The sequence below is a fragment of the Furipterus horrens genome, unplaced genomic scaffold (assembly GCF_987537825.1).
Source record: "Furipterus horrens unplaced genomic scaffold, mFurHor1.1.pri manual_scaffold_3, whole genome shotgun sequence".
Lineage (NCBI taxonomy): Eukaryota > Metazoa > Chordata > Mammalia > Chiroptera > Furipteridae > Furipterus > Furipterus horrens.
This window is the reverse complement of record NW_028327173.1, coordinates 181,585,795-181,604,665: the sequence shown is the minus strand read 5'-3', so window position 1 is coordinate 181,604,665 and position 18,871 is coordinate 181,585,795. Positions and strand designations below refer to the sequence as shown.

Sequence of the window (18,871 nt, the reverse complement as noted above, 5' to 3'; positions counted from 1 at the left end):
TGCTGCAAGAGAGAGATGACTGCACTTCATGCCCCAAAGAGTGTGTCTGCCATGGCCCAGACCCACACTGGTGTTCACACCATTTGCAAGTTTCGTCTTCCAGGCAGCTGAAACTGGGTGCCTGCTGCTGCCCGTGCTTTGCTTGAAGGGTCTGGAACCTGCTAGAAGGGCCTAATCTAGCCAGCATCTTGACCTGCAGATCATCACACTGGCTCCATTTTGTGACTTTCCAGTGTGGTTTCCATTGGTAATGAATGTTTTCAGATTTTTCTGAATTAGAAATACTTTACAATGAAAAACTAGGAAAGTGGTTTCTTTAATGCTCAAGATTGCTTTATGTTTTAAGAAAGGCAGAGGAAAATAGTTAATCCTAACATTTTGATGATGTCCGTTCCTTTCCAGCTCCTCCTGTTTTGCATCTTCTTCCTCCCCTTCTCGCCCCTCCTCTCCCGCTCTTTCACCTCTTTGTCTTTCCCATTCTTCCAATTTTTTGGTGGTAGTTTACTTTTGGATAATTACAAACTTAGTGAAAAGTTCCAAAAATTATCAGGGTGCAAAGTTTGATAAATATCTTTAGGTTTTTACCTTATTAAGTTGATTAGGACTTTTATACATTTCTTTTTTTTTATATAAGTATACTTTATTGATTATATTGTTACAATAGTTCCAATTTTTCCCCTTTGCTCCCCTCTGCCCAGCAACACCCCTCCTCGAAAAATACCCCCTCCCCAAGTCCATGCCCATGGGTCATACATACAAGCTCTCCTGCCTCACCCTTTCATATATTCTTCTTCTTTTTTAAAAAAATAATTAATTATTTTAACAATAAAAAATAACAATCCTTCCCTCTCAGACTTAAGACCCTTTATAATCTTATAAAGGACAATGGGCGAAGGTCTCGAGCTCCTCTAGCTCCTTCAAGCTGGACATAGTCGTCGTCCTACCTACTCTTGGGCCCAGAAATCCCTAATAAGAGTGGGGGTGTGGAGGGGAGGGTGGTCTTCCCAGATGGGGAACGATCATGCAGACTCCAGGTTGGTTGGCTGTCCCCGGACAATGGCATGCTTGATTTAACAGGTTGGCATCCTTGTTGTATTCTGGAGGCAACAGATTTGGCAACACAGTTAAAAGACATCATTCAATCCATAACCACTAAACGACAAAAGGCAGGTATTAATTTTTCAATGTCCCACATTAGGGAAAAGAAGGGCTCCTTTGGAGGAAGTGTGCCAGGTACATCTCATCTGTCCAAAACCCTTTTGTCCACTATACTTAGTTTGGGCTGAGGGAAACAGTTTAGGTTTCCCCCCTCTCAGACCTCTGGGCTCTTTCTGTCCAAGCCATTAGAACAGAAAAGAGAAACCAGTTTTAAAGTGAAGCCCACAGACCACCCCATTCTTCACCAACCCAGCCACTTGGTTCAGTAAAACCATTGAGTCTCAGGAAGCTGTGATGCAGACAGGATTAAGTGAGGCCTATACATACAGACAATCACTCAGATAATGAGATCATAGGCTTATGCCTTTGAAAACAGAAAACACATGTTAACTTATGTAACATAACCCACATACAAGTCTCTAAATCTGTAGGACAGTCTTATTGGAAAGACATCCAGTTGCAAGGCATTTGATATTCTTCTTGCCTGTAAATTAAACATCTTTGATAATACCACAGACATAGTTTAATTTTCAAATCAAAACAAACTTTAAATGACGATAAACTTTAAAGACAGTTAGCTGCACTACTTTATAGTCTACCACTGAGCATTGTGATTTTCCTTGAATCATGATTTTTCTCCCTAAGGTTACCCACTTTGTCATTAAAGGGATTGCATTAAGTCCATTTTTAATTTATCCTGTTCATTTGCATAAATACAACAAGAGCAGAAAATGATCACTTACGATCTTTAGTTCTGCTTTGCTGGAACTTACGCAAGGAACTTTTAGGTTGACCTTCAGTCTGCCCTCCAGGGCACAGGAGCTGAGCCACATATCTGCTATTCAGCCTTTCCTGTAAACACCTGTCTTTTCCAAGTCCTTCAGGTTTTCCATTGTGCCTTAAGGTCCCTTCTAGTGATCTTTCAGGAAAGCAACCTTCATTCCTTCCCTGGAAAGATTGCCATGGAATGCACATCCAACCAAGGTACCAGACCTTTGTCTCGTGGGCTTTTATTACTTTTGAAAGTCAATCCCAGTTCCTCAGTGCTTTTTGGTAACAACCAGAGCCCAAGCATGTCTCCTTTAGGCATGACATTCCAGTCAAAGTCTTAGTCAAAAAAAATATCTATTAACAACTGGTCTTATTAGTTTTATGCAAAGAAACTTATGTCATTAATTACTTGTTTAGAATGCCAAACTCTGGAGGGATCGGATAGGGAGAAAAATATACAGTGTGAAGGAAAATCCTTGTCCTTCTAATATTCATTGAACTTACATTTCCATTCTTTATATTTTTATTTTTCCCCCACTAAACATTTTTTGTTTGTTTTTTTCATTACAGTTGTCCCACTTTTTCCCCCTCTTGCTTCCCTGCACCCTGCCCCACCTTCTCCCACATTCAGTCCCCACCCAGTTGTCCATGTCCATGAGTCATTTATACATGTTCTTTGACTAGACCCTTCCTCTTCTTACCCACTTCTCTCCTTCCCATCTCCCCTTTTGTTACTGTTAGTTTATTCCTTGTTTACATACCTCTGGTTCAATTTTGCTTATTTGTTTGTGTTGTTTATTAGTTTCCTGTAATAGGTGATAGCATAAGGTATTTTTCTTTCATTGCCTGGCTTATTTCACTAAGTATAATTCTGTCTAGTTCCATCCATGTTGTTGCAAATGGTAAAAGTTCTTTCTTTCTTTCAGTACTTATTCATTGTCATTTTCCCCCTTTGTACTCGTGTTCCTCTTGGTCTCTCTCTGTTTCTTCATTTTCTTAAAGCAGACCCTTTAGCATCTCTTGCAATGCTGGTTTGGTGGAGATGTATTCTTTTAACCTTCTTTTGTCTTGGAAACTCCTTATTTCACCTTCCATTTTGAATGAGAGTCTTGCTGGGTAGAGTATTCTTGGTCATAGACCTTTGTTTTTCATTGCTTGGAATATTTTTTGCCACTCCCTTCTGGCTTGTAGTGTTTCTGCTGATAAATCTGATGATAGCCTTAATGGAGCTCCCTTGTATGTTATTAGTTGTTTCTCTCTTGCTGCTTTTAGGATTCTCTCTTTGTCTTTGAATGTTGGCATTTTAATTATGATGTGTCTTGAAGTGGACCTGTTGGGGTTCATCTTCGTTTGGACCCTTTGTGCTTCCTGGACTTGCGTGACTCTTTCTCTCCTCATGTTAGGGAAGTCTTCTGTCATTAGTTTTTCAAAGAAGTTTTTTATCCCTTGCTCTTCTTCTTCTCCTTCTGGAATTCCTATGATACAGATATTATTATGTTTCATGTGGTCCTGCAGCTGTCTTAGAGCCTCTTCAGTCTTGTTCAGTCTTTTTTCATTTTATTGCACTGTCTGGGAGGTTTTGTCTACGTTGTCTTCCAGCTCACTGATCCAATCTTCTGCTTCCTCTAGCCTGATTTTAATTCCTTCTACTGTGTTCTTCAATTCAGAAATCATATTCTTCATTTCTTCCTGGCTCTTATTGATAGCTTCTATGTCCTTTTTCATGCTGGTGTAATTCTCAGTAAGTTTCTTGTAGTTTTTCTGGAGTTCCTTGTAGTTTCCCTGGAGTTCTTTATAGTTCCCACTGAGCTCATGGAGCTTCTCCATAATCCATGCTTTCAATTCCATATCTGACAGTTGGCTCTCCTCTATTTCATTTAGCACTCTTTCTGAGGACTCTACCTTTCCTTTCGATGGGGGGTTGTTTCTCTGTCTCCCCATTTTTGTGACTCCTATTGTTTGTTGGTGCTTCTTAGAATGATCTGCACTTCCTGGATCTGCCCCTGGTGGCGTCAGGTTCTGTACCATTCTGGGCCTAGGCAGCCTGTTGGAGACTTCCAGGGATCTACTGCCTTTGTCTGGCTTCTTTAGTTGTTTATCTGTTCAATCTGTGATTAGCTGTCAGGCTTAAGGACCTTGGGTGTGGCATCTTAATTCCCATATGCAGGGCTTTTGCTTCCCCTCAGGCTGTCGCCACTTGGAGGGGGTGGAATGGTCTGCCTGCAGTACTGGGGATGAGTCAGCACTGGGACCTGGTCGGCTGCTTCCCCAGTTCTCCCCTCAAAGCCACCACACCAAACTCTCCCCAAGCATCTCTAGTCCTCTCTGCCTCCCCTCTGCTCGAGCCCAGGGTAAGTGGGGCCCAAATATTTTCATATGTGATCTGCTTAAGAGCTCTTTTTCTCCAGCTGTTTCTCTCCAGCTAGCAAGAAACCTTGTGGCTTTTTGCTTTTTCAGCTGGATACTATTTTACTTTCCACTATGTTGCTGTAGGCTGGGAAGCTCAGCTAGGGGTTTAGACCCTGCTCTTCTCAGGGGGAGCCCCCGGCTGCTGAGCTGTTTCTCAATTCCTTCAGCTGCCACCTGTGTGAGCCCAGCCAGTCCTTCCTCATCTCCACACTCCCTACCGGTCATGTTGTGATGTAGCAGCCTTTTCTGTCTCTCCGTGGTTATAAGACCTCTCCAGCTAGTGTTCGGTTGGTTATTCCAGAAGATTTCTCCAAAATTAAGTTGTAAATCCAGACTAGTTCTGGGAGGAGGTTAGTGTAACTTCCACTTACTCTTCTGCCATCTTGTTTCCTATATGTTTCTAATTTTTTTCTCTTCTTGATTGATCCTTGAACAGAGAGTGGCATGTTAAAGTATATTATTATTCATTTACTTTATCTACGTCTTTTTAAACCTCCTGTTTTGTGCTTTATAGTGCTTGTTGTGGTGTTTTTTTTGTGCACAGATATTATAACTATTATATCTTCATTGTGAATTGTGGCTTTGAACATTGAAACATCTCCTTTTTCATCTTGTCTAATGATTTTTTTTGCCTTGTGAGGGTCAAACAGAACCAGTAACCCTCAGATCTGAGTACACTTGGAAGAATGAAAATTTGTCTACATTGATCTGATAGGTGAAATAAGCAGGCCTTGCTCTCTCTTAATACTGATTCATTTGCCAGTTGAAAGGTATACAAGGGAGATAATTTTAAATTTAATTAAGATCTTTGAATTAAAAAAAACAGGTGCAGTTTCATTCTTTTGGATCCTTGCCTCTAAACAGTCTCTTGGGAGGTACATAATTCTTTGGTGTGTCAAACCCTAAGGTGTTTAATGAATAAGTTCTGAAGCATAACTAATTAATGGAAAGATTAAAAATGTAGTCAACAAACATCTTTTTTTAACACTGAAAGATGGTTTCAAGATGGTTTTCTAAATAGGGCATATGAAGATAATTGCAGTTCATGTCTTTTTTCAACTTGAAGTTCTTTCAGTTCCTCCACCTCCACTTTTTTTGACCTTCCCATTTTTTATGAAACACAAAGAAGTCAAAATTAAGTTCATGATGCATACATAATATTTCATATTTTTAATATCTTCTTGTTTTTTAGTTCCTACCCTATAATTACCTAATGTGAACAGATTTGTTGGTATCGCCAAAATAGCCAGGTTACTTCTAAGTGACTCAAAATCTATTCTACTTTTCAGAGACTAAAGAACTGGAATTTTCCTACTAACAGTAGACCCACTTCTAAGATATTTGTTTTGTTGCATTCACAGTTTGTCTTTGCTTTGTTTATTGATTATTAGAATCATATGATTGGAGTCAAAATCTAAGGCAATCTGTATCTAAGTATTTTAATTGTAACTTTAGTTTCCCAGGAGAACTATGCTTGTTTATATACATTTTTTAGATGGAGGGGTTAGTTGTTGTTATAGAGTTGGGGGGAAGGGGCATAGTAAGGAAGAGAAAGACAGAATGAAATAAACTTCATAGTGTAAAAAATGCAATTTCTAGTACCTAGGTTAAGATTCCATTTTAATTAGAATCAATCAATGTCTTATAAATATTTGTGCATTACCAAGGAAAACTTATAAATTATGGTTCTCACAGTTAAAAGTCTGCTTCTTATTTTTATTCCAAAAAGAAAAAGTCTGAGATGTTAATGAATAGTATTTTGCTATTTTGAGAACCTGTGAAAGTGTGACTTTTATTCTGCACTTAAGATTTCTTGCTATTAGATATCAAGTGCATCACACTTATTTTTTATTTTTCTGTTTAAATATGCTTTATTGATTATGCTGTTACAGTTGTTCCAATTTCTTTTCCCTTTGTTCCCTTCCACTCAGTGACTCCCCTCCCTCCAGTTGTTCCTCCCCCCTTAATGGGTATTATGCTAAGTGAATGAAGCAAGTAAGAAATAGACAAATATTAAATTTCAGGATGGCTGCAAAGTAGATGGACTCTACATTCACTTGCTCCTGTCCCCATGACCTTTTGTTGTGTATATAATTCTTCTCAACATCTACCTGTCTACTCCATCCCTCCTACTATGCTTCTTAATTCCCGTACCATCTCACTCCCTTTTACCCTTCCTCCTCCCTGCTGATGTCCCCCCATAATATTCCCCATATCTATAATTCTTTTCCCACTCTCATTGCCTTCTAGTTTGTCTTTGTTTCAATTCCCTAGCTTCTGCTATTGGTTGTTGTGATACAGTTTTCATTTTAATTTTCATAGTTTTGATTCTCTTTCTCCTAAACAAGTCCCTTTAACATTTCATAACAGTAGTTTGCATCTGATGAACTCCTTCAGTTTTACTTTTTCCTGGAAGTACTTTCTCTGCCCTTCTGTTCTGAATGACAGCTTTGCTGGATAGAGTAATCATGGTTGTAGGTTTTTCTTTTCATTACTTTGAGTATTTCTTGCCAGTCCCTTCTTGCCTGCAGAGTTTCTTTTGAAAAATCAGCTGAGAGTCTTATTGGGACCACTTTGTATGTGATTCCCTTCTTCTCTCTTGCTGCTTTTAAGATTCTCTCTTTATCCTTAATTTTTGACATTTTGATTATAATGTGTCTTGGTGTGGTTCTCCCTGGGTCCAGTTTTTTTGGAACTCTCTGTGCTTCCTGGACCTGTAAGTCTATTTTGTTCCCCAAGTTAGGGAAGTTCTTCTTCATTATTTTTTCACACAATTTTTCGATTTCTAGTTCTTCTTCACCTTCTGGCAACCCTATGATTTGGATGGTGGCCCGCTTATAGCTGTCCCACAGGTTTCTGAGCCTCTCCTCATTTTCCTCACTTTTCGTTTCCTCTTTCTGCACTGGTTGACTATTTGTTCCTTCCCTATGTTCCGATTTGTTGATTTGATCCCTGGTTTTCTTTCCCTCACCACTAGTTTTGTATGTGTTTTCATTCATTTCAGTAGGACTAGCCTTCATTCCTTCTCCGTCTTAAGATCTGCTGTTAGGTCTGTAAGCATTTGTATAACCAAAGCTCTGTACTGTGCCTCAGAAAGGTTTTCTATCTGCTGAGCCATTAGATTAGATATTTGCTGTCTACTCAGCAGCATCATTAGGATCTCTAGCATGATCTTTGCCATCCTGACAGTTTTATGTTTACCTTTGCTTCCTGGGCAGAGCTGCCACACGTCCTATGCTATAGGGGGCAGAGCCCCGTGCACTCGTCACTACTGTGCTACCCTTCTCACCACACCATAGCGTTTTGTGTGGGGGTGGGGGTCCAAGACGGATTCTTGCTTTTCACTCGCTTCTGAGAGACTGGGAGCCTCCTCCTCCATCCCCACTCCATCTGACCCTCATAGTCCGAGGCAATGGGGGTCTTCCTTCCCCAGCATTGGAATCGTGAGCTGATGGATTCGGTCTACAGCCGAAGGTGCTCCCCAGGTGCTTCTCACCTCCCATTAAATACAGGTGTCTGTGCTTACTGCTATCCCGCCACCATTGCCGCAGCTGCCACTACCGTCACTGCTTGACCTCTGTGCCCTGGCTTCGCCCCTCCTACCTGTCTGGATGAGCACTAGTTCTTTATAACTTCATACGCTGGACTTCCATGTAGCTTTATTTTCTGGAACTTCTGGTTATTTCTGGTTTTTCAGTAGTTGTATTCCTTCTTAGTAGTGGAGGGAGATGGAGCATGTCAGCCTAGGCCTCCATCTTGACCAAAAGTCTCACACTTTAAATACTTAAAGAATTTTTCACAAGCCCCAGAATTTTTCTTTGAATCCACATTTCTGTGTCTTGAGATACTGAACTATGAACCAGCTACCTGCTCTATTTATTATGAAGATGAACTTAGTTAATTCAGACATTTTTATAAAGGACAAACTAGTATTTGATTTAAAAAATGCATACTTGTCTTGTTTTAAACTTTCCAAGTTGTGATTATAACATCATTTATCCATGGTTCAAATGATACACTTTAGAGTTCCTCAGCTAGATTAAACTCAAACCTCCCCTTCTTTGTGTGGTCTTTCCTGATTCCCCTCAAGTCCAGAACAGTGTGCATCTGTGTGTGTGTGCACATGTTTCAGCGTAATGTTAGCATTAGGACACTGGATGCATTAATTAAAAGGAGTGAATAGGACAGCCTTCCTTTCTCCTATATATGAAAGTTATACAACTTAGTTATAGTATGATTATTATAGGTGTCAACTGCAAATGCTTTCTCGGGAAAGGGAAACAAGAATTTCGATACGTAACTTTTTCAATGTAGTCTTTAAAATTTAAAAAAAAAATAACATACTATAACTTTCTTGATTTGAGCACATGTTTGGGTTTCTGTGTATAACCAGTGTGTTCTTAACATCAATAGTGTCAAACTCAGAATTATCAGCCTGTGTCTTACCATATAATCTACCTTCTTAAAGGTGGGTACCATCATTTCTTACCAACATGAGGATGCTCTGTATTCTTTTACAACTACCTAATAAGAGCTAGTTGGATCACTTTTTTGTGTGTGTAAATAAAAATATGTAAGCTACATCAGTGATTATGTTTACTAAATAAGAATTATTTACTTACCTAGAAGTGTCTACAAGTTTGTATCCAATATAGTTTTTCAACAGAATGACTTTGCACGTTGATCGCTGAAGACTGGCAGGCATTCATTCTAAATGCTTTAAAAGATTCTACTCTAATATACCCATACAATTCTTTAATTTTAATACATGTCATCTTGTTATTTCTGTTCTTTTCCTTGAAAATATTACTTTATGACACTTGCTGTTTGTAAATGCTCAAAGCTCTTAAAATCATGTAATTAAAAAATTCATAGTATTGTTCATTTATAAATGAATATATTTTATGCATATGTATTCATAATAAAGTTTATGAGCCTACTGCAATAATCAGTTATAGTGAAGGGCTGTGTGATAAATAAAATAGATTAAGTCCATTATAGAGAAGAATAATCAAATATAACCATCACTATGCCCCCACATACACTCCCAGGAAACCACCTAAGTAAACTTCAAATGCTAACATTTTAGGGATTTTTTTGTGTGGCTATATTAGATAGCTGTGCTCACTGGTGAATAACTGAGGAAATTTGTATGCATTTATTTTATCCATGTCATTAACTCACCAAATAATGTGCTTCACATTTTTACAAACACCCTGGCTATAAAACCAGCACCTCAGGAAACCATAATCCCCAAGCATGCCATGATCTGTAGTACTCCTTTAATTATAGTGTAATGCTGTCTTTTTTGTCTTTAAAATTTTCATTATCTACCCTATGAAACTTTCACATTTGCTTCTATTTTATAATACTGTTTTCTGTGGTTTAGAGTGAAATAATTCATATGACTTAATGCAGAGAACTGAGAAAATATAAATAGACCAAACAACAACTTTCCTGTTGAGTGTGAGCTTTTCTACTAATTTTAGGGCTTTGAGGGAAGTCTAATTTTCTCAAGCTCTATAATGTTTATAGCTAAAGCTACTTGCACCCAGTGGGAGTTGACCTAAAAACTAGCATCAGATATTCTACTCTCATCAGTATGAACAGGAGTTCCCAGCCCTGGAAGTGTACAAAATCTTTGTGATGAAGAGAAGTGTACTTCTCTATTGGATATTCCATGCATAATCTGGTATCTCTACAACCTGTTTCTTCTGCAGATCATTCCATGTAAAAGTGCATAATATTCCTTGAAGAAGGAAATTAGCCAGGTCTACTGTGGCTGATAAATTAATTACTTGATTTACATGACAACCATGTTCCCAGAAGGGCCATAAGAGTTTGTTGTGAATCGAGTGACTATTAGGTGATACAGAAAACTGGATAAATGCATTTTGAAATGGTTGACTAATATCCAGTTGATATACTGTGTAATCTAATGGAAATTCTATGTTCTAAAACAGTTAGTGCTGCTTATTATGTAATTGCAGTTCTGATGTTGGGAGCAGAATTATCCACATTGGTTAATTTTGCTGTGCTTTTCTGTTAACGTTTTTTTTTGGGGGGGGAGAATAAATTGAGGAGATAAGTTTTACTTTGGTCGAGTCAGTTAACTTTTATGTTATTTTTCAACCTTGTAATGGAATTTGGAAATGAGGTCCTAGATTTGAAGTTCTTTTTTTTCCTTTTGACAATGAGACACTGACAAATTATTATCTTGAAAATATAATTTGATGATTCTGAGTTCACTTAATACAGAATTATAGATGTAGAGAAACCCTAAGCTTTAGTTTTTTCTTATCCTGTTCCGTTTAGAGTCAAAGGAAGAGATGATGATTCAGGTAACTCAATAACCTAATCTAAGCTACACTGTTAGCTTTAGAGACTCAATTCTAATTCTAATCTTTCATTTCTTAATTTGTTCCATTTTGTCTTCCCTTTTCTCCTTTTCTCATGTGTAGTTTTTTTCAGTAAATATTTGTTGAGCTCTTGAACTGTTCTATGCATTGAGGTTAATGGCAGTAGTCAAAACAGAGAAAATTCCTTGCCCTCATGAGTTTACATTATATTAAACTGTAATATAATTATTTTCTTTTGGCATCATAGGATTTTTATTTCTCCAAAATACTAAAAATATAAATAACTTAAATTTAAATTTTTTGATAAAAATATGGTAAGACTTTTAGTTTCATCAGTTAACTAAATTAAAATATGTAACAGACATTTGAATACTTCCATAACTAAAAATGGCAATGGAAAATTTATTTATATATTGAGTATATTTTAGCTATTGATGATGCACTTATCATCAGGTGAATATTTATTTGATATACATAGATTTATGTTCCTATTTTATTAATTTAGTTTTATTTAAAAGTATAAGAAAGACATCTGTGAAAATAGTGTGCTATTTTCAAATTAGGCAGATTCATTTGAGAAAAATTTGGAAAACAAAGTAGAAAGAAGAAAAATAATAAAGACATTATTTGAAGCCAGTTACTGTAATTATTTAAATACATTCTCTGTTAGTCTTTTGTCCCTTTTGATTTTTAACACAATTTACTATCAATTGACATATTAATAATAATATGTAATGTACTATATAGAAGAACAAAAAAAGTAATATACTTTGGTTCTATCAAGATTATTTTTCTTTAAGAAAATGAGAGGTACTTCTGGCCAAGATAGAGGCGTAGACAGACATGCTGTGTCTCCCTCCATAACTAAGAAGGAATACAGCTACCTCAAAACTAGAAACAACCAGAAGTTCCAGAAAATCAAACTGCATGGAAGTCCAGCAAACAAAGATATAAAGAAGAAATACTCATCCAGACAGGTAGGAGGGGCAGAGAGGACACGATGTGGTGGTGGCAGCAGTAGCGGCAGCGGCAGGGCGGCATAAAGTGCAGTTACACATTTTAAAAAGTCAGAAGGGACACCTGGGGTGTGTTCCTAGCTCCTCAAAGGACCTGGCAACTCGGTCGCAGCACCCGGAAAATCAAGCCTCATTGTTTCTGACTGTGCAGACAAGTGGGGGTTGGAGTGGAGGCAAAAACTGCAAATCTCAGCAGAGTCTGCTTGTTTAAAGGGCCCCCATGGTCCTAGAACATCTGCAGACCCACCCACTCTGGGAACGACGGCCATGGCAGCAGCTAGAGGAGTGCCAGTCTGGTGCAGAAGTTGGAGAGGTGTCTGGAGAAGGGGCAAGTGCTGGACAGGTGGTGTCGTTCCCTCTCAGACCCCTCCCCAACATACAGCACCACAGTATGGTGAAACAAGTTGCCCTGTACTGATGAATATTTAAGGCTCTGCCCCTTACAACGTAACAGGAGCGACAGCTCTACCTGGGACATGGAAGCAAACAAACACAGGAACCTGTCAGAATGAGGAGACAGAGAAGTATGGCTCAAAAGGGGGAACGGATCAAGGTTCCAGTGGGAGAACTAAGTGATGAGGAGATAGCCAACCTAACAGATGAGGAGATAGATAACCTAACAGGTGCAGAATTCAAAACACTGGTGATAAAGATGCTCACTAGCTTGACAGATATGCTTGAGTATGGCAAATGCATAAGAGAAGAAGTGAAGGTTATGCTAAGTGAAATGAAGGAAAATCCACACAAAACCAATGGTGAAGGGAAGGAAACTGGGGTTCAAATCAATGATTTGGAACATAAGCAAGAAAAAATAAACAACCAGTGCAGAATGAGGAAGCAAGAATTCAAAAAATGAGGAAAACTTCCCAAATTTTGCAAAGGAGATGTACATACAGGTCCAGGAAGCATGGAGGGTCCCGGGCGAGCTGGACCCAGAGGGGACCACACCAGGACGCATCATGATTGAGATGCCAAAGGTGAAAGATAAAGACAGAGTCCTGGGGGCAGCAAGAGAGAGGCAGAGAGTTGCCTACAGTGGGGTGTCTATAGGACTATCAGCTGATTTCTCAGAGGACACTTTGCAGGCAGGAAGGGACTGGCAAGCAGTAATCAATGTGATGAAAGCAACCTACAACCAAGATTACTCTATCCAGCAAAGCTATCATTTGGAATGGAAGGTCAGATGAAGTGCTTCCCAGACTAGGTGAAGCTAAAAGAGTTCATCATCACCAAGCCATTATTATATGAAATGTCAAAGTGACTTACTTAAGAAAAAGAAGATCAAAATTATGAACACTAAAATGACAACAAACTCACAACTATCAACAACTGAATCTAAAAAATAAAAATAAAATCCAACTAAGCAAACCAGAATAAAACCAGAATTATAGGTATGGGGATCATTTGCAGGGTTATCAGCTGAATGGGTGGAGGGGGAGAAATGGGGATATGGTGCAGGGACTAAGAAGCATAATCGGTTGGTACAAAATAGAGAGGGGGATATTAAGAATAATATAGAAAAGGGTGCAGCCAAAGAACTTATATGTATGACCCATGGACATGAACTAAGGAGGGGTGGGATCGCTGGAAGGAAGGGGGATTCTGGGCAAAGGGGAGCAAAGAGGAAAAATATTGAAACTACTGTAACAACATAATCAATAAAATATACTTCGAAAGAAAAAAGAAAATAAGAGGTAGATATTTCATTGACAATCATTTAGTCTTGGAATTTCACTTTCATTTTCATGTACTTCATGATAACTGTGACCATAATCATATTCTTCTTTGGATCTTTATATTTTTATTTAAATTAGAAGATAAGCATTTTTGAATGTTATTTCAAAAATTAGTTTTAATTCTGTATGAATTGATGGTAGGTAGATAGATAAATAGTGTTGGTCATTTATGTATTTATATCAGTCTACAGTGGGTATTACATGTGTTGGTTCTAATTCTTTTAATTGATTCCCAGAAGTAGAATTACTAAGTTAAAGGTATTGATTATTATTATAGCTACTATACATGAAAATCAAATAACTGAAAACTAATGAGCACTTGTAAATGGGTCAGCAGTTGTATTGTGAGTGATAATTTGAGAACTGGTTATAAAAATGAAACAGAAAGAAATGTAACTCTTTTTCTATCTCTTCAAAGAAAAATCCAAGACAGAAGGAGTAACAGTGTCCATAGAGGAAAAGAAACAAGAAGTAGATCAAAGAAGCCATTTAGAAGCTCTGTTATTTTCCATAGTACTAGCGACTATGGTAATATAACAGTTCTTGATATCTTCTGTTTAAAAAATTATATGTGTAAATTATAAGACTAATAAAATCTATTCCTTATCCCATAAAGCAGAGAGAGAACCTACCATTTTAATGCATTTGCTTTGTGTGTACATGTGTGTGTTTCTGACAGGTGTGATCAGGTACATAAAATGAGATCACTATGTACATGATTTAATATCCTGTTTTTATTATTTTACATAACACGAACATTTCTCTATCACTTTTTTCAATTTATTTAGTGGCTGTATAATATTACATAATTTATTTATTCATTTATTCTTGTCTTAGTTCTACCTTCTTTGGATATTATAAATATTACTTCAGTGAATATTTTATAAGTAAATTGGTACTTTTAATAATGTAATTAGAATAAATATGTATAATTGGAGCCACTAATTTAAAGAGAATGTTATTTCTGAAACTTTTCTGTACAAGCGTAGCTTTTAAATTTCTATAGCTAAAGTTTCCTTTGGGTTATTATGATGCTCTGTAGCCTTAAACACCTTATTTGGGTCCCAGGTCTCTAGTTATCCTTTCTTGCACAAATATACAGCTATCAGACAGGTAGTTGATTGTCATTGTCACTAATGAAAAAGAATATTGGAGGGCCCAGAAACAAATGAGATTACTCTAGTTTAATTACATATCCATTATGGTTAGTTTATGCTGACCATATTATTATTTGGTGGTTTTAATCACCTCTTCAATAATATGAGTGTTTTTTTTTTGTTTGTTTTTTGTTTTTCTATCTGAGTGCCTTGTGATTCTCTAAGGATTTCCAAACTGCTTGTGTGGGCAAAGAAACTCACTCGACCTTTCTCCTTTCTCTCTTCTCCATTCTCCCCTCCCTCTCCCTCTCCCCCTCCTCCTCCCCTTTCCTCTTCTCTTCTGTTTTCTCTCCCTCTCCCTCTCCCTCTCCCTCTCCCTCTCCCTCTCCCTCTCCCTCTCCCTCTCCCTCTCCCTCTCCCTCTCCCTCTCCCTCTCCTCTCCTCTCTTCTCTTCTCTCTTCCCCCCTTGTCTCTCTCTCTCTCTCTTGCACACACACACACACACAAACACACTTCTCTAGTTATATGTTATTTTTCTCTCTCGTGGTTTGACTGGCCTGAAGTGTTATGTCTTTATTCTTCTTTTTTTTCCCATCAGTTCTGACTTTAATCTTCATGATGAGAACAGATATTTGCTCATCTCTGTGGTTAGAATGTAGAAAGAATACGTCTTTGGCAGAGTGTCTGTAGGAAGATTTCCCCACCTGCATATGCCAGGGGCCTTATGGAATGGCCTCAACACGAAGGGCAGCTAAATACTCTTGATTTGAGATGATGAACTTTTGAGTTGAGGTCACCAAAGGGAATGTGCTCTGCAGTGAAAAGTAGACTTCTCTGTGGTTTCTAGTGTTTTAAGAAGATATCTACCTTTGACTGCAGTAGATGTACCCTTTATGGGACTGTTTATGGCATACCAACTCTGGGTCTCTGTGTTTCACCTAGCTCAGCTCCTTAGGTTCTGTATTGGTGGCTGTGGACCACTCGGGCTGTGCTCTGAGGGCTTGTATAAGGTTTGGCTTGGTGGCGAGGGAAGAGCATCCTTGGAGAATAAGTCATGGTGGGTTTTAGTCTGCATGGAGCACAAAGCTTAGTTGTGGAATAATGTATGTTTAATATATGTTGAATCAGTTCCATATTTATAAAGGCTTTAACAGTAGATGTTGTGTATTGCATTTTATTTTCATCTCTACCAGAAGGAGCAGAAGAAGGATGAAACTAAGACATTTCCTTTGCTTCTTCTGGTCAGAATGGAAAAAGTTAAGGTGGCAGAAAATAATGAAACTCGTTAAAATGAGGTTTTAGGCTTCTCCATCTGATTCATTTATTCATTCACTCCAGATCTCCATCAAGAACTAAATTCAAGATGATATTATTTGAAAGTGTTGTAAATTGTTTTATGTGTACAGATGGGGTTATACACTGAGGTTCAAAATTATGCTAGAAGATCAATACCACATATGAAACTGAGTAAAAATAGTGGTTAAAAACTAGTGTGAATACTTGAATATGTATCTTATGCTGTTTTCCAGGAAAAGGTGATGTATTTGGGGACATCTTCTGGAAGGAAACCACCCTAGCTCATGCGTGTGCCAATGTCCGGGCACTGACATACTGTGACCTCCACATCATCAAGCGAGAAGCCTTGCTCAAAGTCCTGGACTTTTATACGGCTTTTGCAAACTCGTTCTCCAGGAATCTCACTCTTACTTGCAATCTAAGGAAACGGGTATGTTGTCTGTATTCACTTTCCCCTATATATCCAGGGGGTTAATATGTCATACTCTATTAGGAGGATTGGAAAAGTTATTTCATTTTTTAGCAATGTGGAGTGACATAATGTTTCCCTTTCTTTATATTTTGTTTACCTTTTTAAAGGAGGAAAAGCCCCAGAGTACATGGATAAACACTTGAGCCATTACAATTTAAGATGCAAAATGAAAAACAGACTTGAGGAAAAACAAACAAGCTGTACTATAATATAATTAGTTAGTCTTGGGGGTTTATAGTACTGTCAAAAAATTAATATTAATGTCTCTTTATTATGTGGATTTCTTTAAGCTGGTTAGGGTAATCAAACTGGTTGCCAATTTTATAGTCCTGATTCACTTTAAAACCTCCTTCTCATTTAATAATCAATTCATAAAGCTTATTCTCCAATAATTTTTCTCAAGCACACTATCTCAAAAAAATAATTAGCCACACTGAAATATCCTACAAATACATATAGGAATTCTTTACTTTGCCCTGCTACAGTAAATATAATCTTCATTGCCTTTTTCTTTTTATTGATGATGAACACAAATTTAATTTGCACACAAAGGAATCTCTGAACTCCGTCTTATAGGTCATTGGACATTGGCTAGGGCCTTTTTATTGCTAAGAATGAAATACACATTTGAATAACTGCATAGAGGGAATTTCATGTAAAATGATTTCCTGTCTTCTATGGTGAAGTATTTTGAAATAACAAGCCTTTCCTTCTGTTACCCCATTAAACAGAACCTTCCATGTAGTTAACACGGAGGTAAAAAGTCAAGCCAAGAGGCCAATTAACATCTCAGCTGTAGGAACAGAGAAATGAACATAAGCAAGTCAATATAATTCTCTACTTGTGTCTAAAAGAGGATAAGACTGCAGGAATCGTATTTGTACTGGCTGTGTCACAACATTTGTTCTGTATTTGAAAAGCATTTTCAGTCTGTATTTTTGTTAAGCAATAGTTATTGAGCATTCACAGCCTGCAAGATAAAATGTAGAGAGCTGTTGAGAGCACGCAGACTACATACAGAGTCCTTACATTGAGGAGCCTCCAGTCAAGTGTGAATGTTATGTGAAGACAAATTTGTAAAATGTGTATTTGTACAAGTAATTGAAAGTTACAGTAGTGGTGAATGTGGAATAGGGATGCCAACTATGAGCCAAATATGGAACTTTCTTGCTTACTCACGAGGGACTCTGAGTCCCTTTTAGTATTAAGCAAAACTATGTCTCCTTTGGTTTATGCTCTGTCTTCTCCAGTGATGAATTTCTTTTCTACGAGGCAGCCTGTTAGGTACTGGAAGCTCATATATATATTTCCAATCTAAATTTTGTCTGTTTTGGGATCTTTTCAAGATTACCAAAATCCCTGTGTTGTTACTGTCCTCAGTACAGATCTTTTATCTTATTTATCACTGTCCTCAGCAAAGCAGGTTGTTTACACAGAATTTCATCTTATGTTTATAATATTTCCATGAAATAAGAGCAGTTATTGTCTCTTCAAAACACAGGTAAACTCAGTCCCAGAGGGATTTATAACAAATCACCAACTGATATATTTGCAGTGCAAGGTCTCAAAGACATAATTAAGAACCCACTGATAGAAAATAAATTTTGGTCCTTTAAAATGAGTTCATCACAAAGCTCCATTGCTTCTTTCTTTTCTTTCATACACCCAAACAAGCGCGCACACCCACATGTGAGCACACATGTGTATGTACACATGTACACATATGTTATAAAGAGCTGAGCTCACTTACCAGCATGGCTACCTCTAATAGGAAGAGAAGCTAGTGACAAAATGTGTGCAATATTTTAAGGGACCCAGGAATATGTGCCTGTCCCTGCAGATGCCAGTGTGTGAGTTACATCAAATGGCTTCTTCCCTTTATAACCTGTTGCCTGTTATAACCTGTGTCAGTTTAAATAATGTTTTCAGCTTTTCTAAAATCAATGGACAATCTTGATGACTTGGGCAAAATGTAGGGACAGGCGTATTGTCAGTCAGTGTCACTATTCTCAGAAAAATAAAAAGGAAACTGTGAGACAATATACTCCAGTGATTCATGAGAATAGCTACCATTTTGAGAACCTATTTTATAGCCATGCACTTCAACCTATTTTATATATAATAACTAATCTTACTAAATATCAACCACCCACAGACAACAACCCCCTGTATAATCTCTTAGTTCATCGATGAAGAGGTTAAGTTCTGATAGTGGGAAAGCTAGTTGCCAGATAAACCACAAGTCAGGGCCTGGATTTGAATCCATCTCTGTCTGATCCTAAAACCCATATTCTTTAGATTATACCCAATTGTGTTAGCTTGTCCGAGTAGCTGACATTTTTTTCCCCCACATCAATATTCTACAGACATACTCTCAGCAATTTACAGAGTTTCTAATTCATTCAGTCACTGTTAGCTTCATTCCCAAATGAGCTATTAATAAAAAGTTATTTTATTATTATTGCTATTATTGTAAGCATTCTTGCAACAAACATTTGTTGTAAATTGTATGGTTAAAACTATATCTTTAGTGTTATTACTGATATCTCATAGCTAT

The 18,871-nt window shown here is 37.6% G+C and overlaps 1 protein-coding gene across 1 annotated transcript in view; it reads left to right on the top strand.

The window, feature by feature from the left end:
• KCNH5 (potassium voltage-gated channel subfamily H member 5) overlaps positions 1-18,871 on the top strand; it is a 291,655-nt gene that overhangs the window by 221,628 nt on the left and 51,156 nt on the right. The window contains exon 10 of the mRNA XM_090272071.1: positions 16,076-16,272. Within this exon, the coding sequence (XP_090128197.1) occupies positions 16,076-16,272 (197 nt within the window). The remainder of the gene's footprint in view (positions 1-16,075; positions 16,273-18,871) is intronic.